A 24,673-nucleotide genomic window follows, 5' to 3' on the forward strand; every position below is an offset into this window, starting at 1 on the left:
AGGGAGCTCCAGTCTAATGGAGCTGGTAGGGGGAGGGGAAGGAACAACATGCAAAAAATTATATCCAACAAGAAAAGAGACAGGGTAAATTGAAGAGCATCCCAGAAAGGGGGCACTAAGATTAAGGAAGACACAGGAAAACCTTGTTATAGAAGGTGGACTTTAGAGAGAAGCTAGGGAAGCCAAGAAAGAGAATTCCAGACATGGGAGGAAGACACTTGGAATCAGAAAGCATTTTGTTCAAGGAACAGCCAGGAGGCCAGTATCATTGAGTGGCATAGTACATGGAGGCGAGTGAGGTGTAAGAAGACTGGAAATCTAGCCAGGCTATGAAGGACTTTGAATGCCAAACAGAGGATTTTATCCTGGAAATGACAAACTATTGAATGTGTGGTGGTGGTGGTGGTGGTGGTGGTGGTGTGTGTGTGTGTGTGTGTGTGTGTGTGTGTGTGTGTGTATCTTTATATCTTTGTGTGTCTATGTGTATGAGAGAGACTTGGTCAGATCACCTTGGGACAATCATTTTGACAGCTGAGAGAAAGATGGACTAGAGTGGGGAGAGGTCTGATGCAAGAAGACCAGCCAGCAGGCTATCAATCATCCAGAGGTGAGACGATGAGGACTATGCTAGATTGTCAGAGGAGAGAAAGTGTCGAGTATAAGAGAAGAGAAAGAAGCATGTATTAGAGATAGTATGATGGTTCTGAGCCTGTTTGCCTAAGAGGACTGGGGGGGGGCGGGTCCCTTTGTCAGCAAAAAAGAGATGGACAGAAAAAGAGTTCAAAGGAAATGTTATTGAGTGGAATTTGAGGTGTCTCCGAGACATCCAGTGCAAGATGTCAAAGAGGCAGGTGGTGATGAGGGAGTGGACAAAGAGATCATAGAAATAAAAGAGGACCCAAGATTGTAGATGTTGTTTGGTGTTTGTCCTGTGTTCTAGAAGAGGACCAATGACATCAGGAAAATGTCATGTCTTTCAAGTGAATTAGATTTGAGTGAGTGGGTGCTGTGCTGTCACCAGCCTCTCTCTCCTCTAGAGCCATCTGGGTCCAGTGGCAAGGTATAAATCAGCATGACTGGAGATGGCCCTAGATGCAATGGGAGGCCTTGTCCTTTTTTAGGCTAGTATTGTTCCCAGGTTTCAGTTTGTCTGAGTCAACACCCATTCAGTGATTAAGGCTGGAGAAGAAATGGAAATGAATCAAAAAATGGCCTCTTTTATCTAGTCAAAAAAAATCAATCTGGGAAGGGAAGAACCTTAGGATTTGGGGCCAAAAACAGAAACAATTATAATTTGCATTCATTCTGAGAATCAAACTTCAAACAATGACCAAGTGAGGCTTGGGCTGGGACTTATTGTTAGCCAATCAATGACAGACAGTGATTTGGTTTTGAGGACAACCAAAGTTATTAGTTGGGACATGACAGAGGATTCAGCAAAGGAGACTAAGGAATAGGTAGTAGGAGGGAAAAGGGGTCAGGAGGGAGGTTAGGACTGAATATCATATATGTGTGTGTATATTATATACACATACATAATATATAATATGCATGTATTACCAGATATCACATCACTCTATATTATTATTATAGATTTTAAAGAGAGGTTTTTAAAGGTGTGTATATATATATATATATATATATTCACATATACATATCTATATATCTGGAAATCATCTGCATAGATATGATCATTGAATTTAAGAGCTAATGAGATCACCAAGTGAGATATGCCAATAATTTATCCTAAAGGCAATAGGGAACTATCAGAGTTTATTGAGTAGGGGAATGACACTTTGGTAGGTTTGTGAAAGATGGATTGTTTCCACAGTGGGACAGTTTTCATTGTTAGAAAGAAGAGGAAATAGATTCTTTCATGGTTCATGTTTCTGAAGCTTTTAGGGTTTAAATAAAAACTTTTCTCACATTATCCTTGAGAAATGGCTGTGTAGGTTTTGTATATCCCCATTTTAGAGACACAGAAACTAAGACTCAACCTTCCCCATAAACACTCATACCTGGCAGGTGGCCAAGGCTCTTTACTGCTCCATCCACTTTATTGAACTATGCCCCAGAAACATATTTTGTAACATATTTTAGAGGCTGATCATGAATCATTTGGCAGCAGAGGACAATTTGGGGTCCAGAGCCCTGGGCAACATGAGACTTCTGAGCTTCCAAAATGGGAAAAAACCCTTGGCTAGAATACTGCCTGGGCATCTCATCTTCAAAAGTATGAATCCCAAGTGAGGTGAACTGAGTCATGAAATCCAAATTCCTTTCCGTCCACTCAGTGGCCTTTTCTCTGGCTTGGCCAGATGTAATACTAACTTCCCCTTTCTAAAGTGACTGGTGAGCTATGTCTTCATTCACCCCACCCCTTCCACCTCCATCTTTGCCCTTGATCTCAGAATCCTTTGAGGAAGGCTCCCTTCTGCTGAGATGGGGTGCCTGGGGATTTCTATGCCTTCTCATTGATCAGAGCCAGCTGCAGTCACATCTGGCCATGCCTGCATCAGCAGGGATGTGAACCCACGGCTTCCTCTCAGCATGGATAAATAACATCCTTGATCCATTTGAAAGGGCATAATTTTAATTCAGTCCTCCTGCTGGACCTCCTAAATAGCTCCAGGTGGGTTCATAGATCTCTCTTCAGATAGCCCTCAAAACCACTTTGAATTTCCGATGTTCCATTTTCTTTCTTGGGGAATAATTGAGTGAAGTACTGTTGGTTGATGCAAATAGAAAAAAAAAGCTGTCTTGCAGATGGGGGACTGGAAGGTATTTGCTTTCTGTACCATGGACCCCACTGACCTTCAGAATTGTGACCACCTTCTGACAGACTCCTGTATAATTTTATAATATAACCAAAACTTTTCATATCAAAATGCATTTTTAGATGAACAATGACATCCTAGGGATCAAACAGGATGATATGAGATTTGGAAGTCCCCCATTCTGGGCTGGACCTGACTGATTGAAATAAAATGAGACTCTCACACATCAATGAGTAGATATCAAAAGGAGATTTACTAAGCCAATGCAGGAGAAGGGTCTGCACTGAGGATCCCCTAAGTTAATTCAGCCAAGCAAAGATCCCCCTGCCTCTCAGTTTCTCATTGTGGTGAAGCAAGCATCTCCTTGCTGTTTTGAGGTCAAGAAAAAATCTCAAAGCTTGAGCCTTTCATTCTCTTAACCTATTAAATACCTTTTATGGAAAATTTTGCCTAACTCGCATAGGGGTAGGAGCATCCCCATAATCTTATAAGAATAAATTGGAGAGATGTAATAATTCACCTGGAGGAAATACATATTGAGGAAGAAGGAGAGATTGCTTACTTCTTTTAAATTATCTGAAAGCTTACCAAATGGAAAAGGGCTGTTAGAATAGTCCAGGTGTGAAGTGATGAGGTCAACCTAGAGGAATGGCAATTAATAGACATTTTTAAGACTACATGCTAACATGGGGATGATGATCAACCTTGATGGACTTGATCATTCCATCAGTGTGACAATCAGGGACAGTTTGGGGCTATCTATGATGGAGAAAACCATCTGTATTCAGAGAAAGAATTGTGGAGTTTGAACAAAGACCTTCAATTTTAAAAAAATTATCTTATTATGTAATTTTGATATCTCTTATACTTTATTTTTCTTCCTTAAGGATATGATTTCTCTCTCATCACATTCAATTTGGATCAATGTATACCATGGAAACAATGTATAGACTGGCAAATTGCCTTCTATGGAGGGGGGGGGAAGAAGCAAAATTAGGGGAAAAAATGTAAAATCAAAATAAATAAAATCTTTGGGAAAAAAGACTACACTATGCTAGTCCCTATGCTAAGTTGGGTGGGGGGGTATATAAAAAAGGGGCAAAAGACAGTTCCTGCCCTCAAGGACTTCACAATCTAATGAGGGAATAACATGCAAACAAAGATATACATAAAAAGCTAGACACAGGATGCATAGGAAATGGTGCAATGGTAGTGAGCACCAGACCTGGAGTCAGGGAGGTTTGTCTTCCTAAGTTAAAATCCAGCCTCAGACTATGTGACCCTGGGCAAGTCACTTCAGCCTGTTTGCTTGTTTTCTCATCTGTAAAATGAACTGGGGAAGGAACTAGCAACCCCTTCTAGTATCCAATACCCTATCAACTAGAGTTGAAGAATTGGACACAACTGAAAACAATTTAAAAGCAATTAACAAAGGGAAGATATTGGAATTAAGAGGAATTGGGGAAAACTTCCTATAGAAGATAGGATGATAGAGTGGACTTAACAGGGAATCAGGGAGATCAGTAATCAGAGATGAGAAGAGACAGTATTCCAGACATGACAGACAGGTAGTTAAGACATGGAGAATCTTCCTCCTGGAACTTCCCAGTAATACAGTGTCTCAAAGAGTGTATGAAGGAAAGCAAGGAGCAAGAAGTCTGGAAAGGTAAGAGGAGGCTGAGTTATGAAAAGTTTTGAATCCTAAACAGAACATTTTTGTATTTAATCCTGGAGGTGATAGGGAACAATTGGAGTTTATTAAATAGGGAAATGATCTAGTCAGACCTGAGCTTTAGGGGAAAAAAAAACTTTAGTGGCTTAATGGAAGATGGATAGGAGTGGGGAGAGAGATCTGAGGCAGGCAGACCCACCAGCAACTTTTATGATAACCCAGATGCTGGGTGAAAGGGTCTGCACCAGTGTGATGGCAGTGTCAGAGGAGAGATGAGAGCATATCAAGAGATGGTGCAGAAGTGAAATCAGTTGTCCCAGGCCTGACCTTGGATGTGATAGTGTGGTGGGGTAGAGATTATGAGTCCAGTACAACTTCTACTCTGGGAGCCTGACAGACCAGGAGGATAAAGTTGCTCTCTACAATAGTAGGGAAGGTAGAGGAGTGAGGGGGGGCCTTCATTCATGGCCTTGCAGCATGCCTTCCTTGCTTTCTTCTGACATCTTCAAAATAGCCCTAGAGCATTCTGGCCATTTGCCTGGCATCCCTTATCACAAGGGCCACCCATTCACCATGCATTTCCCTAATGATGTCCTCTACTCCCACTCATTTTCAAAGTTCCTCATTGATTCTGTGTTGGAGTGTCCTATCTGATCCCCAGATTAGGACATGGATTTGGATGGACAGCCTGTACCACTTGTCTAATTGTTTGTGTATGTGTATATATGTATCTAGGAGAGCAGAAATATGGACAAATCAGTTGGTCCCAGCACTGAGCTGGAGAAGGGGAGCTAACTGGATTGCCTTCAGGAAACTGCAAAGATCCCTTTAATTCTCCCCTCCATAATTCTCCTGGACACAGGGGCCCATAGTTTTAAAACCAACATTCCTTTGGTATTGATGATCATCAAAAGCTGCTGTATTCCACATCTGCATGGAACACGGTGGTCTACAAAGAAGTGGAAGTTCCCATTACCCAGAGGGCAGTGGGGAGGTAGAGGAGAGCTGTGACTTGCATGCAAGTAATTAAATATTAAATAGCATGCAAAGTAATATCAAGTACAGTCAAGAGGAAGAGAATACTAATACCTGGGGGGAGGGGAGAGAAAGAAGTAGCTCTGAGAGGTGTTTCAGAAAGAGCTGGGGATCCTCTAAGGTGGAGGAAAGAACGGCAAACCTTCCAGAGGAGGCTAACCACAAAGGACTGAGGGCCCCTGAGGTTCCTGCTGTCTGCAGAGCTTTGCTTTCCACCTCCCAGCCCAGGTTGACATCACCCTATCAAAGCTAGTAGCCGGCCAGGGCTCTGCCTAAAAAGGCATCCAGACAGAGGGATAGATCATCAGAGATACAAAGGCATCAAAAGTCTTAGCAATTCAGTATGTACAGATCTTTCCTGCCAAAGCCAAGCATAAGACAAACGAAGGTAATATTTAGACCTTTCAGCAAAAATAGACAGCTAACATCACATAATTGAGAGCAATCATCATAGTTCCCTCAGCCTTCTCTTCTCCTAATTAAACATTCCCAGTTCCTTTATTTGATTCTTATATGGCACGGTCTCCAATTCTCCCATTTTGCATCTACAAAACACCAGCCATTCTCAGTTTAAAACAAAAAACTGGGCAAGATTTCTGAGATTTGTGGACCTCATTATCATCTAAGTCCATCATATACAAAAAACACTGGACTAAGTAGCCAATCTGAGTTTGTTTCTTTAATCAATATGCCACACACATACATGCACATATGTGTGCGTCCACACACCCCCTAATATGAGTACCTTCCCTTTGTGGATTATTTCCCTTGTTTGCACAGAGTAGTTTGCATGTTGTCTGCCCCATTGGGCTGGGAGCTCCAGGACCATCTTTAATCTCTTTTTGTATCCCCAGGGCTTAACACAGTGACTGGCACACTGTAAGCAATGAATAACTATTGATTATTTACCAATTACCTCCCCCTAGAATGTGAGCTCCTGGAGGGGAGGGGAGGGAGCTCTGCATTTTGTGGCACAGTGCTCATACAGTTGGCACATTATACATTTTATTGACTGACTACATCTGAGACTGACTTGGTGTCAGTGGTGTCTTGGCCAAGGTACATATTCTCTGTGGGCCTCATTTTCCCTTCTGTGAAACAAATTGGGATCAGCTCGATGACATCTTTGACTTTTGGGTCTCCGTGGACCTGTGGCTCTTATCTCAATGTGATGATGGCTGAAGAATAGTAAAGTCCTAGGCTAGAAGGGATTTTTTTTACCTTTTACATTGCTACATTATTGACAGGGCCATCTAGTGGAAACCTTTTCCCACACTAAATCAGAAAACTAAACCCCTGAAAATGGAGGAGATTCAGGTGTGAAACTGGTCATAGAATGTCAGATCTGGAAGGACCCTTAGAACACCAATTGTCAGAGCTAGGACACAAAGTCAGAGTTGGGGGGTTATAGGCAGTTATAGTCAGAAATGACTTTACAGATCATTTAATCTAATTCTCTTATTTGAATGGAGCTAATGTGCCACTGTGACCAATTTGTTTAACATAAGGAAGAAGGAATCCTACATTCCAGAAAGGATGGAATTTGGCCACATAATCACCTAGATTATGACATAGTAACACTTGTCAATTCTGCAAAAGCCCATAAATAAATAAATTCTTTAAAGAACTATGCTTTGGTAATTCAATTCAGCATATTAATCAACTCGTCAATATTTATTGAGAATCCAGCAGTTGCTTTCATTAAACATTTCAACATTCTGTGTTCCAAGATCCCTTCTAGCACTGACATTATACATTCTATTATACTTCCTGGCTCCAAGCTCTTTCCTATCTTTGCCATTCTCTGTTCTAAAGCCCCTCCCATCTCTGACAGTCTTATATTCTAAGGGCCCTCCAAGCTCTGACATCCTGTATTCTAAGGGTCCTTCCAGCTTATTTTATTAAGGTCCTTCCCAGCTTTGACATTCTGTGTTCTAAGGGCCTCCCAACTCCAACATTCTATGTTCTAAGAGCCCTCCCAGCTCTGACATTTTATGTTCTAAGGGTCCTCCCATCTCTAACACCCTGTGTTCCAAGGACCCTCCCATCTCTGACATCCTGTGTTCCAAGGGTCCTCCCGGCTTTAACATCCTGGGTTCTAAGACCCCTCCTGGCTCTGACATTCTGTGTTCTAGTAGCCCTTCAGCTCTGACATTCCAGGCTGTACAGCTCTCAAGCTCTAATTTCCATTGATTCTATGATTATCCATCTACTTTTGGCCCTTTGTTACTATCTGTAATTGTTATGGAAATAGAGTGAGTAGTCAGTTGAGAAGAAAGAAAGGAACAGCAACAATGAACTTCTCTTCTGCACTTAGCATCTGTTTCCATCAAATTAAATAAATGGCACAAGAAGAAAGAATAAGTGCCCTCATTCTTATAGCTAATGTAATCATGAGTTGATGAGCCCCAATATCCTGTTCAATGAGGTGAGCGCAGCCCCTCGGGCCTCAGGCACTTCCTGGTGACCAAAGTGTTCCCCCCAGCAGAGGGGAACCACAGCCATGGCCCCCACCACCATCAGGGCAAGTTTCAGCTTCCAGCCCCAAGCCCACAATTGCTGATGGAGATGTAGCATCTCCAGGGAGAGCCAGCTGGGCTTGGGCCTGGCTCATACCCACAAGCCATGAAAATGTTAAGTGAAAACAGCTTTCATTGAGAATCTGACCTTTTAAAATGGTACTTTGGATTCAGCCAGTATTTATTAAGTCAGCTCTCTACTCAATACTGTCATGTGAAGATTTTTTTCTTCACTGTTCTAGCTGGGGAGGGGATACAGGGGGAGAGGCAACATTTGTTGTTCACTTAAGTCAGATCCCATTTGGGGTTTCCTTGGCAGAGATATTAGAGCAGTTTACCTTTCCTTCTCTATCTAGCTCATTTTATAGATGAGGAAACTGAGGCATGCAAAGTAAAGTGATTTGCACAGGGGCGTACAGCTAGGAAGTGTCTAAGGTCGGATTTGAACTCAAGATGAGTCTTCCTGACTCCAGGCTAGCACTCCATCCACTGTACCAGTCAGCTGCCCTAACAAGTACATGGATAAGTACAATGAGATAGAGGGTTCTGGGAGCTACAAAGAAAGTGATCAAGGAAGGGGTTTTATCTGCAGTGGGGAAGATTAATGGTCTTGAAATCAAATGATCTGACTTTGCATTTCAGTTTTCTTACTAGTTGTTTGACTTTGGACAAGTCCTTTGGCTCTTTGAGCCTCAGTTTCCCCATATTTAAAATGTAGAAGTTGGGCTGGATGATTTCTAAGGGCCACCCCAGCTTTGCATCTATGTCTGTGGGCTCTCCAAGCTCTGACATTCTATGTTGTAAGGCCCTTTCCAATTCTGATATTTGATATGCTAAGGGATTTTCTAGATTAGCTATTCTATTTCTTAAACTGATTGTTCTATTCTTCCAAATCTAAAATTCTATATTTAAATTGTTATTTCTAATGTGAACCTCATTCCTGAAGGGAGAAAAATGGTAGATGATACACACTCTCTCTGTCTGCCTCTCTCTGTCTCCCTTCCTCTTCCTCTCTCTCTGTCTCCCTCTCCCTCCCCCCCCTTCTCCCCCCCTTCTCTCTAGCTAGAATGGATTATTTATAACTTTGCTGGATACTTTATATTCCTTCCTTCAAGGTATGTAGCCTGGGTCTGCTGACAAGAGGCAATTACCTCTTTAGTTTCCCAGTCTTATCACTCACTGCACACTCTGCCTCCTGCCAAGAGGAGAAAAATCCTTCTTTTCAGCTTATCAAAGTGTCGCTGTTTTTCTACAAACCAATAGACTCTCTGTTGACAAATAGACAGACTTCTGTGTGATGCTGCCTTCCTAGCCTGGAACGGAGAGGAGTCAGTTTAGAAGCAACTGGAAACCTATTAACAAGTATTCCTCACTTTGAGAATGTGTTAAATATGAACATTCTGATACCACACAGATCAGTTAGGGCATGAGATGCTGCTGTTCTTTCTTACTCCTCTATTTGGCATTTGGCACCAACCTAGTTTTCCATACCAGTTCCCCACTGCCTCTAGGATCAAATATGAATACCTTTGTTTTTTTAATAATCCAACCCCCTCCTCATTGCTCCTCTTTACACACCCTTCTGCCTTCATACTGTTTCTTACATCCAACATTTCACCTTTCATCTGAGTCTTTTTATAATATGTCTCCCTTGCCTTCCTACCCACTTCTGCCTCAGAAAACCACTAGTTTCCTTCAAAGCGCAATTCAGACGCAACCTTCTCTGTGACCCTATTCCTGCTTCCCCGGCTGCTATCTCTCTGAAATAGCCTTGTATCTGTTTTATATAATTTTTGTTGTTGTACAATCATTTTTCAGTCTTATCCGACTCTTCATGACCCCAATTGGGGGTTTTCTTGGCAAATATACTGGAGTGTTTGCCATTTCCTTCTCTAACTCTTTTTCCAGATAAGAAAACTGAGCCAAACAGGGTAAAGTCAAGGGTCACATAGCTAGTAGGTATCTGAGGCTGGATCTGAATTCAAGTCTTCCAGACTGCAGGCCCAGTGCTCTATCCACTGAATCATCTAGCTACCTTCACATATATTCATATTGTCTCCCCAAGTAGAATATAGACCCCCTTGAAGGTAGAGTTTGTTTCCTTTTTATTTTTGTCTCTTTATCACGTAGTATGTGATAATAAGTGCTTGTTGCTAGATTGGTATTAAGTCAGATGGATAGAAGATGGATGAATAGACAGATAGATATGAATAGATTCATAGATAATGGTTTCATAGATAAATAGGTAGATGCATATATATATATATATATATATATATATAGAGAGAGAGAGAGAGAGAGAGATGGTCATATAGATATACAGGTAGATGCTTATATAGATGGATACATAGATACATAGTCACATAGATAGTAGGTAGATACATAGTTACATAAATGGTAGATACATCATCACATAGATATATAGATGGGTGCATAGATACACATGTTAATACATAGTCACATAGTCACATAGATGGTGATAGATGTCTAGTCACACAGGTAAATGCATGATTACATGGGTAAATACACTATTCTGTGGATATGTAATAGGATACATCATTACAGAACTACATAGGTAGATGTCTAGATAATATGTAGTGATACATGATTACATAGATAAACCCTTTTTATGTGCCAGACACTATTAAAATGCTAGATACAAATTCTAGTAAGCAAGATGGTCCCTGTCCTCAAGGAGCATACATTCTAATTATGAAAAACAGTACATAAAGGGAAGCTGGACTGATAATGAGATGCTTCTCTTTAGCAAAGACTTTTCCTTGGGGTCTTTTACTGATGATGTAGAAAGAATAGATGGGCAGCCAGGTGGTGCCATAGTGCAGAGTACTGGGCAGTGCCATAGTGTAAAGAGTACTGGGAAACCAGGAAGACTCATCTTCAAATCCAGACTCATTTACTAGTTGTGTGACTCTTGACAATCACTTTACCCTGTTTGTCTCAGTTTCCTCATTTGAAAAATGAACTAGAGAAGGAATAGCAAACTCTACAGTATATTTGCCAAGAAAATTCAAAATGGGGTTATGAGTTGTACATGACTGAAGAATGAAAAGAATAGTAGGCTAAGAGTCACAGTAATTCAGAATCTCATGAGGATGGGGAAACCATAGCAACCCCTCATCTGACCTATACCTGAACAAGAGTCCCCTCTACAGGTGGTCCTACACAACCTTTGCTTGAAGACTCTGGTCTTAATTTACTCATGCAGTCACAGGTTCAGACTCCCTCATTCCAAAAACATAAATGAAATACTTTGTAAACTTCCATAGAGCTATAAGCTATTTGGGTTAGGCTCAGGGTTTTAAACCTGAAGGGACCCAAATAAGCCAGTACTTTAGACTACAATCTCTACATTTTACAGACAGGCAAACTGAGGCTCTGAGATGGAGAGTAAGTTCCTGAGATCATAGATTTAAAACTGGAAGGAAACTTAACCTCTAAATTTGGTAGGAAGTTTTTTTCCTTAAAGCCAAGCCTCAATTTGCTTCTTTTGGTATCTCATCCATCACCTCTAGTTCTACCCTCCCGGGGACTAGCTTAATAAGATGAATTCTTTTTCCCCAGGGATAGCCCCTCATATATTTAATGACCACTATCACAACCCCACAACCCCTCTCCCAAGCCCTTGATTCTCTTTTCAGTTCTTTTAGCCACTCTCAGGATCCCTGTTTCAAATCCAAGCCCCATAATTTCCCAGTTATACAAACCTTGAACCTCAGTTTCTCCATCCATAAAAATGAGCATAATTATAATGGTACTGTCTCCTTCCCTTAAGGCACTGCAGAAAAAAAAGCTTTTATGATTCTGTGATGCATTTTTTGGGCAGTAGCTATCCCCATCTTCATACACACTCCAAAGTGGACAGAGGGAGAGAATTTTATATGATAGTAAAATCCCTGCACTATGACAAAGGACACATTCATTCTTTTAAAGACAATGTACCTCATCCTGCTCATCCTTTCTCTGAGGCAGTCAGCCAAGCACCATCACTGAAGCAGTGTTGGAAACCACTAGACTTGTTGAGTAACTCCTAAAGAGGAAATTCATCTCCTCTCAGATTTCCTCCCTAGATGGTCCCCCTGACTCATGGTGCTGCTACAAATGGGACTTGGCTGTCAAAAACAGACATTCCAGGATCAGGAAATTTCAGGGGAGGAATCACATCCCAGCTATAACTTAGCGACTACCTCTAAGAATTAGAAAAAATGTTGAAAAGATAGCCTATTGAGAGGCACCATCAACTAGTGGATAGAGCCCTAAATTTGTAGCAGGAAGACCTGGGTTCAAATCCTTCCTTAGATATTTTCTGACTGTGTGACTCTGGGCAAGTCATTTAAACTCTGAGGCCTCAGTTTCCTCATCTGTAAAACCAGATGGGAAGGGGTTATGGCCTCAATGAACTTTTAAGCTTCTGCCAGTTGTAAATTATGATCTTAAGAATTCACTGTCTGTCTTAGAGCCTCAGTTACTTAGACTGTGATCTAAAGTGTTGGTTTTCTGGGATCCTTCCTAGCTCTAAGCTTTTGTTTCCTGATGATATTGTTGGTCCTCTTCAAGAAGGAAAGATGAACAGGACAAATAATAATAGCTCACATCCCTATGGCACATTGAAGTTTATAAGCACTTCATATAAATTTATATTTGGGGGGAGGCATGGTCCTGGATCTGTGACTTTATTTTCCTAAGAAATTCCTCAGTAATACAAGTTATGGACTTATTAGGGGCAAGAAGTAAATCCAGGTCTTCCTTCAAGATTGATCTACATTCACTTTTCCTTACTGCCTCTTTTTTTTCCTGATCTCAGCAAGCTGATATGATAGTAGAAAGTTGGCCTCAATGCCCGAAAGACCTGAATTCAAATCCCATCTCTGTCACACCCTGGCTGAGCATCTTTGACCAGATTACTCAGCTTCTCAGTTGGTAAAGCTATATGTGACAGAGAAAGTACTGGCCCATAATGCTAAAAGACATTTTGTCACTCAGGATTCTTCTGTGCCAATGAAATTACAAGAACAGTCTCTATTTCTATATATTTATATGTTGTGCCTTATCTCTGTATAATTTAATTATATAAAAAGATATATTATGCATCATATATTACTATATAATATTAATATATTTATAATATAAATATGTTGGTAAAAAAACAAGTGGAGAGGTTGCTCTTGTCTAGACCATGTCTTGCCATGCAGCAGAGAGAACAATCTATAGTGCTCATCCATCAGAATTGATCGTGTAGAAAGTGAATTGTGCTCAGAATTGAACAAATGGAAGTAGGATTGCCTTTAAGAAATGACAGAGTGCTTTTAATGACTCCAATCTTCTCTCACAAATAAAAGCCAGTCTTTTCAAGACATTCAAGAAGTTATTGAATGACTGGAAGTCACAGAACACTTCTCCAAAGGATTGAAGTTGGGGGAGGGGTCACCCAAAGGCCAGTAGAGATGCTGGCAGGAGATGTAGGTGGGCTGTCACAAGGATAAATTACCCAAGGGAAGTGGTGAGGAAAGCACCATCCAAGTAGAGAGCATATGGCAAGAAGCAGCTCAGAGTGCTGCCACAAAGAAATCAGGAAGACTTGAGTTCCATCTGACCTCAGTCTCTGGGAATGTCTCTTCTACTACCTCAGCCTCAGTTTCCTCATCTGTAAAATAAGGATTATACATAATAAGGTCCTATGGTCCTTTCTTAGGAAGAGGGCCTGGAGTTACAAAAACCTTAGTTCAAATCTAACCTGGCTGTATGACCTTGGGCATGTCACTTAACTTTTGTCTACTTCAGTTTCCCCAACTGTAAAATGGAGATATTAAGAATACCCACCTCCCAGAGGGGTTGTCAGGATCAAATGAAATGGGGTTGTAAAGTGTTTTCTATATTGTCTTGGATACAGTAGACACTTAATACATGCTCATTTCCTTTCAATGTGGTGCCTTCCAACTCTATGTTTCTTATATTCTGACATTCTCTGTTCTAGGGTTTCTTGAGCCTCTTGACGAGGTAGAGAAAAAAGCAAAATGATCCTTTCCCTCAAGTTAACAGGAGTTAAAGAGAAGATACCACGCGCTTAGCTTAATGTGTACAGAGAACAGGTAGAGCAAATAAAAGGTAATTTTGGAAGGGATGCCCTAGCCACTGAAGGAAAAAGGGAAGCCTTCAAAAGACAGTGCTTGAACTAGGTCATAGAGGAAAACGGGCATTGGATATTTTAAAGAATCTTCTGATTCTGATATCCTTTCTTCTAAGGAGCTATGGAGCTCTGACATTCTGTGTTCTAAGATCTTTCCCAGCTCTGACCTTCTGTGTCCTAAGGTCTTGTTAAACCTTAAAACACTATGTGAATATTAGCTATGATGATTAATATTTAGAGTTCTGTGAATAAACTTTAGAATTCGACTCTACCCTGAATCATCTTGAGCCTTGATTCTGCCCAGGCTGGGCAATAAGAAAGCTTCTGTGTTTCAGTTTTCATGGGAACTCTCTGGTCCAAGGTTGATTCCTGGATAAGCCTAGAAGAAGCTGCATTCTACTAAGAAACATTCTGTATTCTCTGTGATTTATTCTTCCTCTGCCTGAAGCCCTAGCTAGAAAAGTCCACAAAACAGGAGCCATCATTGCCTTCAGCCTATGTCCTGGTGCCTCTGTCAGATGGTCCCTTACAAAGCTTGTTTCTCTTCTAAACCATCTCTTTGATCTCCTTGCACTCTCTCTGAGGCTTTCATAAGGAATCCCACACAGAATTAAATGACCCAGGGTCCAGAATGTTCCTGCAGATTTGATGACTAGTGGGTGTAATATCTTCCATTCAGACCCTGTTCTGTGATGCTTCCAAGTCCCCATGATTCATTCATCCCTTCTGAAGAAGGAGCTGTCCCCTGAGCTCCCCTTGAGCTTTTCCTCTTCCCCTGGGATTTCCTGCCCTCCTGTGAGCTCCCTGAGGCCAGGGATCCTTTCTTATTTATCCATACAGCTGCCTCCATGCTCTGTATACAGAAAGTATTAATTAAGTGAACTCTGGTTCTCTGGTTGCCTCTAAATATTGGCCTCCCTTCTCTTCAAGTTATCACATATGTATCTGGAGACAGTTTTTATCCCTCCCATAAAATGCAAGTTCTACAGGGAAGGATGGACTTTGAATATTGTGTTTGTATTTTCAGTATCTGAATTTTTATGTGGAATTGGCACCCCTTAATAAGTGGGTTGTTTTATTATCTATCATAAATAATAATGGTTTGGATTGAATTTATAAAGAGATTTCTAGATGGGAATTAGAGTAACCTGAACACTTGGAATTCAAAGCAAAAGGAAGAAGAGTTGCTTCAGACTGTACCGAGAGAGAATTGCCAAATGAAAAAGTCATAGGTCACAGGACTTGGAGATGGAAGAGAACTTAAAATCCAGCCCCGAGTTTTGAGACCTAGAGGGGTGATGTGCCTTGTGTGTGGCTTGAGTGATAAACATCAAACTGGGGATTTGAACCCAGATCTACCACATGTCAGATCTAGGTTAAAAAAAAATAATGACTTTGGAAGTATATTATCTGGATGGATAATCTGGATGGATATCATCTCCAGGCTCAGTCACTGGGCTAAGAGCCAAGCACTGACTGGATCTATGACCTTGGACAAGTGACTTCCTTTGTAATCTCAGTTTCCCCATCTGTGAAATGGGCATAAAAATAGGAGTACTGATAGTGTGGCTGTGATGTAAGCATTCCATAAGCTTCAAAGCAATATTGAAATGTGAAGGGAGGAAATGTCAGATTCTGGGGCTTACCAGGGCAAAGGAAGGAGTGGTTGCTTTCCAGAGACCTCATCCCTCTGGAGCTGCCCCCAGTTACCATTCTAGCCAGGCAGGTGGTTTCCCTGTGTCCCTGAAGCACCTTGGTCTTCAGCACTTCTTGTTCATTTCCAGGGGGCTGTTGATAAGCTGGGGGTCCCAGAGAGATAGCCAGAGATCATGCCGCATGAGAAGTGATTGAAGGAATTGTGGGTATTAAGGATGGAGTTATTAGAATAACACTCTTCAAGAATTTGAAGAGCTTACACATGGCAAAATGTTTAAGACTTATTGGCTTCAAAGAGCAAAAAGGTTCCATAGAGGAAGAATTCCCCAAAACAGTGATGTGCTACCTTGAGAGGAGGGAGCCCAGGGGATGTCCTTCTCACTAGAGATTTAAGCAAATGCTGGGTGGCCATCTGTCCACTGGCAGACAGAAAGATGTAGAAGGGAGAGTCCTGAAGCCCTTCCCTCAGATACAATTTATAAGCTGTGTGACCTGGGCAAGGCACTAAACCTCTGTCTATCTCAGTTTCTTTATCCATAAAATGGGGATAATAATTGTATCCACCTTTCAGAGTTGTTGGGATGATTAAATGAGATGATGAGTATTCTACAACCTTAATAAAAACTCTTATCTTTAGCTATTTTTGGAATGTGGAGAGGACTCCAATTCAGAGCTTAGATGGCTTTTAGGACCCCTGGAAGAAAACCTCTTCCAGCTCTAAGAGTCTGTGAATCTTTTTCTCCATTGTCTTTGTCACTGCAGTGCAGTAGGTGGAGCACTGACCCTGGAGTCAAGATCAGACCTCAGACATTAATTAGCGCTGTAACCCTTAACTTCTGTTTGCCTCAGTTTTCTCATCTGTCAGTTGGGAATAATAACAGCACTGTGCCTGCAGGGTTGTCATGAGGGTCAAGGGAAAGAATATAGTGCTTAGCAAACAGTAGGTTCCTAATAAATGCTTGTTCCTTCCCCTGACTTTTTGCAAGAACTCAACTTTTAGGTATTTGACAGCACATGAGACTTTTCTCAGAATTTTTTTTAAGTGCATAAAATAAAATGCATAACATTACAAAGGAAGCCAACTATAATGTCATTATTTAAAATTATTTTAAAGTACATTTACCTGGACCCTAACCAGTAAAAATCACTGCACTTACTGTGGCTTTTGTTTATATCATTGGAGGGACAATGTGGTTCAGTGGTCAATCAGGCAGTCAACCAATGAGCATTTATTGAACTTTTACAATCAGCCCAACCTATGGGAGCTGCCAAGCTCCCATTGGTCTGATCAGCCATAGTGGGACACTCTGCCCCTTGACCCCAACATAATGAGGTCATTTTGGTTCTATTCCAGAATGAAGATCAACAACCAACCAACCATGGGGCAAATTCTTGGTTAAGTACGCACTGAGGATACAAAGGGTAGAAGAGAGTCCCTGCTCACAAAAAAAGTTCACAGTCTAATGGAGATAGAGGACTTTAGAACATAAAACCTTAGAACATAAAATATCATAGCTGCTTTTAAAAAAACCCTTAGAATATAGACTATTAGAGTTGGAAGAAACCTTAGAACTTAAAATATCATAGCTGTTTTTAAAAACCTTAGAATATAGAATATTAGAGCTGGGAGAAACTTTAGAACATAGAACCTTAGAACCTTAAATATCATAGTTGTTTTAAAAAACTTAGAATTTAGATTATAGAACTAGGAAGAAACATTAGAAAATAGAACCTTAGGACACAAAATATAGCTCTTTTTTAAAAAAATCTTTAGAATATAGAATATTAGAGTTGGAAGAAATCTTAGGACATAAAATATCAGAGTTACTTTAAAAATAAAACACCTTAGAATAATTGTTCTCCAAGAAATGAGCAGAAGTGCAAAAAAAAATCTAGAAAGACTTTCATGAACTGATGTTGAGTAAAGTGAACAGAACCAGGAGAACATTTTACATAAAAGTAACACTGTGTGATGATGCACTATGATAGACTTAGCTCTTCTCAGTAATACAGTGATCAAAGGCAATTCTAAAATTCTAAAAGACTAATTCTAAAATGCCATGCATATCCAGAGAAAGACTTGATGGAAGCTAAATGCAGATTGGAGCATACTATTTTCACTTTTTTTGTTTTTGTCTTTCTTGGGGTTTTTTCCCTTTTGTTCTGATTTGTCTTTCGTAACATGACTAGTATAAAAATATAATATAATATAATAATAATAAAATAAATAAATAAATATAAAATCTAAATAAAATAAATCAATATAAATATATAATATAATAAATATAAATAAATAAAATAATAAAAATATAAATATAATATAAAAATATTATAAAACTGCTGAAAACTATCATTGCATGTAATTGGAGAAAATACTATTAAGACTTAACAAAAAACTTTATTAATAATATTTTAAAAAATAAAAAACACCTTTAGAATATAGATTATTAGGGGGCGGCTAGGTGGCACAGTGGATAGAGCACAGGCCCTGGAGTCAGGAGGACCTGAGTTCAAATTTGGCCTCAGACACTTAATAATGACCTAGCTGTGTGGCCTTGGGCAAGCCACTTAACCCCATTGCCTTGCAAAAACCTAAAAAAAAAGAAGAAGAAGACGAAAAAGAAAGAATATGGACTATTAGAAATGGAAGAAACCTTAGAAGAAATCTTAGTACCTAAAAGGTACACCTTAAGTTTCTAACATCAAATATCATTTTACTTGCCTTCTCAGGGAATGTGGGAGGGAGTTGAAAGGAGGGAAAGACTCTGGAACTCAAAATAAAATAATAATAATAAAAATAATAAAATTTTTAAAAATAATAATAAAATTAATTTTTTTAAAGAAAAAAAAGTCTAGTATTATAGAATTTAGACCTGGAAAGCACCTTGGGCCATTCAGACTGTCCTTAAATGTGTATTGAACACCTTCTCTGTGCTAAGCTCTGGAGAAGAGTACTCCAGGGATGGGTGACAACCAGAGAAAATATTCAGAGCCAAGAAATGGAGTGTGTTGTTCAAGAAACAGCCAGGACAAGAAGTAGCTAGGAGTCCCTTTAGTGGATAGAGCCCTGGGGTCAGGAGGACTTAAGTTCAAATCTAGCCTCAAACACTTATTGCTGTATGACTCTGGGCAAGTCACTTAACTATTTGCCTCAGTTTCCTCAAAAAAAAAGAAGAAACATCCAGGACAGTGCTGGCTCTTTGTAAGACCCAGACCTTGTTTTGCATTCTAACTCTGCTACTCATTCTCCTGGCCAAGATTAATTTCCCTTCTCTAGGCTTTATCAATAAAACAAAGTGAGTGGAGACATCCAACTGACATAATGTTTCCTGCCCTCAGATTGCCAAGGAATCATCGAGGATATTGTCCTTCTCGGAGCACCCGTGGAAGGGGAAGCCAAATACTGGAAGCCTCTCAAGAAGGTAGTGTCTGGAAGGATCATCAATGGCTACGCCAGGTATGTCTAAAAGCTTCTGTGAATATTGCACCACCTGGTGGCTCAATGGGTGGAGCAACAGGCCTGGTCAGGAGGACCTGAGTTCAAATTTGATCTCAGACATTTGTCCCTTACTAGCTGTGTGGTCTTGGTTAAATCATTTAATCCTGATTGCCTCACATCCAGGCCATCTCCAGTCATCCTGATTCATATCTGGCCACTGGACCCAATGAAGTCTTCAGAGGAGAAAGTGAGACTGGTAACTTAACCCAGCAGCCCCTCATTCAAATCCAGTTAGCATACTCATCATGGTATTTCCTCCTGATGAGGTGGTCTTCTTTGAGAATGAAGGACAAACAGGGGGAAGCAAGGTGGCACAGTGGATGGAGCACCAGCCCTGGAGTCAAGAGACCTGAGTTCAAATAAGACCTCAGACACTTAGTAATTGCCTAGCTGTGCAACCTTGGGCAAGTCACCTAGCCCCATTGCCTTGCCAAAAAAAAAGAGAGAGAGAAAATGAAGGACAAACATCATCATCACCTGACCTGACAGTTCATTGAAGTCTCATGGGGCAGAAAATCTTAGGTTGGTTGAATGGACTGCAAGCTTATTGTTATCAGCAAAATCCTACAGGAACCAGAAATGTTCATGGACTCTGGGGTAACTTTTAGAGAGGCCTAACTTCTAGAAGTAAGGAAGAAATAGCCCATCTGCTTTCTGCCCTGTCAGGACACATAGAGTATTGTGTTTTGTTCTGGGGACCACATTTTAGGATGGACAGTGATAAGTTAGAGCAACAGTTCTCAAACTTTGGGAGCTCAGGACCCTGTTATACTTAAAAATTATTAAGGATCTCCCCAAACAACTTTTAGGTGGATTATACCACTTGATATTCACCATTTCAGAAATTAATTTCAGTAGTTTTATGAAAATACTTTTGAGTTTAAGGACCCCCTGGTAGAGTCTTTGGGTCTTCTGGAGTCCCTAGATCACATTTCAATAACTGCTGATCTGGAGACGAGGTAGACTCATAGTATGCTGAAAGGTCTTGAATCTGTTATATAGGAGGGCTGTAGGAAGCGACTAGGGATGCATTTCAGGAAAATAGGCCTTCTGGGGGGTGATCGTGGGGGGGAGGACAATATAGCAGTCTTCAAGTATATGAGGAGGAATTAGCCTTGTTTTGGGCCCTAGAGGACGAGGACGAGGACAAGGAGGAGGAGGATGTTATTTGTCCTTCATATCATCAGGGAAGTGATACCATGCCAAGCACATGAAATGGATTTGAGTGAGGGGGTGCTGGGCTAAGTCACCAGTCTCATTTTCTTCTCTGGAGCCATCAGGATAACTGGAAATGGTCCTAGATGTGATACAATCAGGGCCAAGTGACTTGCCCAAGGTCACACAGCTAGTAAGAGTCAAATGTCTGAGGCTGGATTCAAACTCCTGTCCTCCTGATTCCTAGACCAGTGGTCTATCCACCGTGCCACCTAGCTACTCTAGCCCTAGAGGACAGAACAAGGAGAAATGGAGAGGGGTGAGAGGGGGGTGGAGAGGAAGAATCAAAAAGGGACATTACACCAGAAACCAGGTAAAAATTCCTCTCATTCAATCAATAAACATTAATTAAGCACCCAAAAGGGACCTCAAAGGGGAATGGTCTGCCTTGAGCAGCAGAAGGCCCTGCCTGAGGGTCTTTGAGCAAAAGCCAGATAAGATGATTTCTTCTCTGGTTATAGAGGGGATTCTTATCTAGCTCTGGGCTAGCTAGATGTCCACTGAAGGCTGTTGTATTCTAGGATTCTGAGTCCCTGCCCTATTAAGAACTGAGAGTGGTAGTCAATGCACCTGACTATGAAAAGGGAGAAACTGGATTGAAGAGTGACTCTATTGGGACCGCTAGGTGATATGGTAGTTAGAGCTCTAGACCTGGAGTCAGAAGGACCTGAGTTCAGATCCAGCCTCAGACACTTAATTCCGTAGCTGTGTGGCCTTGGGCAAGCCACTTAACCCCATTTGCCTCGCCAGAAACCAAACCTCCCCCCCCAAAAAAAGAGTGACTCTATTGGGACTGCTAGGTGATATGGTGGTTAGAGCTCTAAACTTAGAATCAGGAGGACCTAAATTCAAATCCAGCCTCAGACATTTACTAGCTGTGTGACCTGAGCAAATCACTTGCTGGGGGGGGGGGGGGGGGGGGGGGGCGGGGAGTGATGCTGTCCTGGATATATGCAAATGAATCTAATGAGCCCACAGCACAGGGACGTCCACTAGCAGAGGGAGGCAGCAGGGGACCTGGAAAAGTCCTAAGGGAAGGGAATGAATGAAAATTTCTCTCCCCGTTCCAGCAGGGCTTGTACAATAAAATAACACTCTCTTGCAGTACATTATGGCACATGTAATGAAGCTGAGTCACCTTTTCTTTGTTTTTTACATTTCACAAACTCTAAAAGAAAAATGAAACAAAATAAAAATTAGTAATTAAAATCTTAAACTCCAAATGAAAGCCCAGCTTTATTAAAAACATCTATTTTGTAAAAATCAGGGTTTGAGAGAAGGTGGATTTCATATCTTTTATAAGAATTCGGGGTCTCCAATCACCCTGTTTATAACCCAAAAAAAATTTTTTAACCATTACTTAACCTATCTAAGAAATGGAAATATAGGCCACAAAGTCCTTTGTTTAACCTTGAGGTCACAAAAATGGCTCAAATTATAATTGCTGAAGAACCCTGAAAACACAGAATGTTAGAGCTGGCAACTTTGCAAAGGGTTTTACACATGTACTAGAATTGTACCTCACACCAGCCCTCTGTGGTAGGTTCCATTGTTATCTCCACATTGTCTGATGGAGGATGGGTTCAGTCAAACGCTCCATCCCTCTTGTTACCTCCCAGCTCTGACATCCTGTGTTCTAAGAGCCCTTCCAACTCCAACATCCTGTGTTGCAAGGGCCCTCCTACCTCAGACATTCTGTGTTCTAAGGACCCTCCCAGCTCTGACATCCTGGATTCTGAGGACCCTCCCCATCTCTGACATTCCAGGTTCTGAGGACCCTCCCATCTCTGACATTCTGGGTTCTGAGGAGCCTCCCAGCTCTGACATCCTGTGTTCTAAGGGCCCTCCCAGCTCTCACATCCTGGGTTCTGAGGACCCTCCCAGCTCGGACATCCTGGGTTCTAAGGGTCCTTCAACAACTCTGACACTCTCTTTCATCTCTGGTTCTGAACTTTAACTTTAACATCTCTTTGATGTTCTATATCACAAAGTTGCCTCTTATTCTAATGCTTTTCCATGTTCTAGTTCCCTTCCACTCACAGAACTCTAAGACTCAGATACCACATGACCAGACTCTCCCCAGGGTTGGATGAGAGGGTAGAGATAATGCCAATCTCTTATCCCGCTGTGTAGCCCCTGGGACTAGAGACTCCTTGGAAGCTCGCTGTGATGGAAATTCAATTTTACTTTCAAGTCATTTGAATGAACACCAGTGAGCCAGCCTTTGTGGATTATATATAATAGAGGAAAGAAAAAGGAACGATTACATGCTTTTTCTTTTGATCAATTTCCAGGGGGCCAAAGCTGCCTTGCTTTCTGTCCCCCCGACCCCCAAAACCCCGATTAGCCATTTCTGCAAGTAATTGAATTGATTTGGGAGTCTGAGGTGTACTGACGCGTGACAAAGTAATTGTGCTTCCATTCAGCACCTTGAAGATGCTGAATTGGATAACATCAGTCTTCTGTGAGCTTCATAGACTGAATGTGCTAAAAAAATACATAGCAGGAGCAGAGAGACTGGGGGGAAGGAGGAAGGGGGGAGAGAGAGAGTAGAGAGAGGAAAAGGAAAGAGACACAAAGGGCAGAGGGGGGGGAGGAGGAGGAGAAACAGACGGGGGGAAGGAAGGAGGGAGGGGAAAGAAAAAAACAGAGAAAAGAGAAGAAACAGACAGGCAGGAGAAAAGGAAGGAGAAAAAAAGAGAGGGATCAGGGTACTTTAATAATTTTTTCCCTTAAAACTTAGAGTTCACTGGGTCAGGATGGTACTCACCAAGAATTGTCTCTACCATCCTTTTCTCTCTATGAGACCATTATTAAATCCTGCTGCCTCTTTGGACCTTAAGTTTCCTTTTATGTGAAATAAGGGATTTTGTGTTGCTGACCTCTACCTCCAACTTTCTTTGTGATTTTCAATTTTTACATCAAAGTACTTTACCTTCCTCATTTGTAAAATAAAAGTTGGAATATATTATTCATTTAATTCCAATTTTTAAATTCTAAACTTAACATCCTCACCAAAAATGAGCATTTCCCTGAACAAAGTGGAATATTACTTCATAGAATATGAATTCTAGGAAACCCTGAAGTGTTGTGGAACAGATTATTTCATTTAAAGTTCCTTCTAACACTAATGTTCAATTCTCTGAACTACCTTTGAGTTCCAACAGTCTGTGTTTTAAACGGTCTGGTTTCTCTCAGATTCTATGTTCTCAGGTCCATTGCCTCTGTCTCATTTTCTGGATCCTCATTCAGAACCCACCATTTAACTATGGATGGCCCTGAGGTCTCTGTCCTGGACCTCTGCCCTTCTTCTATACAGCTTTACTTGGTGATCTCATCAGCTCAATAGAGCTGATTATCAGCTTAATGCTAATGATTCTCAAATCTCCCTTTCCTGTCCCAGTCTTTACTAACCTACAATCTTGCTTCTCCAGCTACCTTTCAGACCTCTCAAACTGGATATCCAATGGACATCTTAAACTCAATCTATCCTAAGTTTCTTCCCTCCTCCCTTCCTTATTACAGTAGAGAGCAACTCCATCACTATCACCATCCTTTTAGCCCCTCAGGTGAGCTAATTTGGAGTCATTTTTATGCACCTCTTAGCCCTGTATGAAATCTTTTGCCAAGACTTGTCAAATTCACTTTGCCATGGTCTCTCCAGTATGCCCCTTCTCTCCTGTGACACTGCCACCACCCTGGTGCAGACCTTCATCACATGATGATGTAACCTGCTGCTGGCTCTGCTTATCTCAGCTTCAGGGCCAATGCTCTATCCCTGCACCACCTAGCTGCCCCTCCCTCCCAGCTTTAACAAACTGCTTCTCGAATTTCAACAGTCACGCCAGGTTAGGAGGTCCTTGACTATGGGCTGTCAACACTTCTAAACATTGTCTAACATTATCCTCTCTTCTTTTGCTCTTGTGACTACTCTGTTGACTGTAGTAACAGCCTCCTAACCAGTCTCCCTGCTTTCAATCTCTTCCTCACCTCTCCCTTCGGTCCTTCCTTCTTAAGGCTCTCTTCCTAACACTTTGGTCTGATGAGGTCATTCCCCTGCTCAGACTCCTCCAGTGTTTCCCTATTGACAGTCTTGACAGTCAGGGTGAAGCACCATCTCCTTTGCCTGACTTTGAAGGCCCTCTAGCCTCTGGT

General features: G+C 41.2%; 1 protein-coding gene across 2 annotated transcripts in view; it reads left to right on the forward strand.

The window, feature by feature from the left end:
• TMCO4 (transmembrane and coiled-coil domains 4) overlaps window positions 1-24,673 on the forward strand; it is a 115,182-nt gene that overhangs the window by 72,396 nt on the left and 18,113 nt on the right. For both annotated transcript variants that reach the window (XM_074218252.1, XM_074218253.1), the window contains exon 12: window positions 19,144-19,261. In XM_074218252.1, coding sequence (XP_074074353.1) covers window positions 19,144-19,261 — 118 coding nt within the window. The remainder of the gene's footprint in view (window positions 1-19,143; window positions 19,262-24,673) is intronic.

The sequence above is a fragment of the Macrotis lagotis genome, chromosome 1 (assembly GCF_037893015.1).
Source record: "Macrotis lagotis isolate mMagLag1 chromosome 1, bilby.v1.9.chrom.fasta, whole genome shotgun sequence".
Lineage (NCBI taxonomy): Eukaryota > Metazoa > Chordata > Mammalia > Peramelemorphia > Peramelidae > Macrotis > Macrotis lagotis.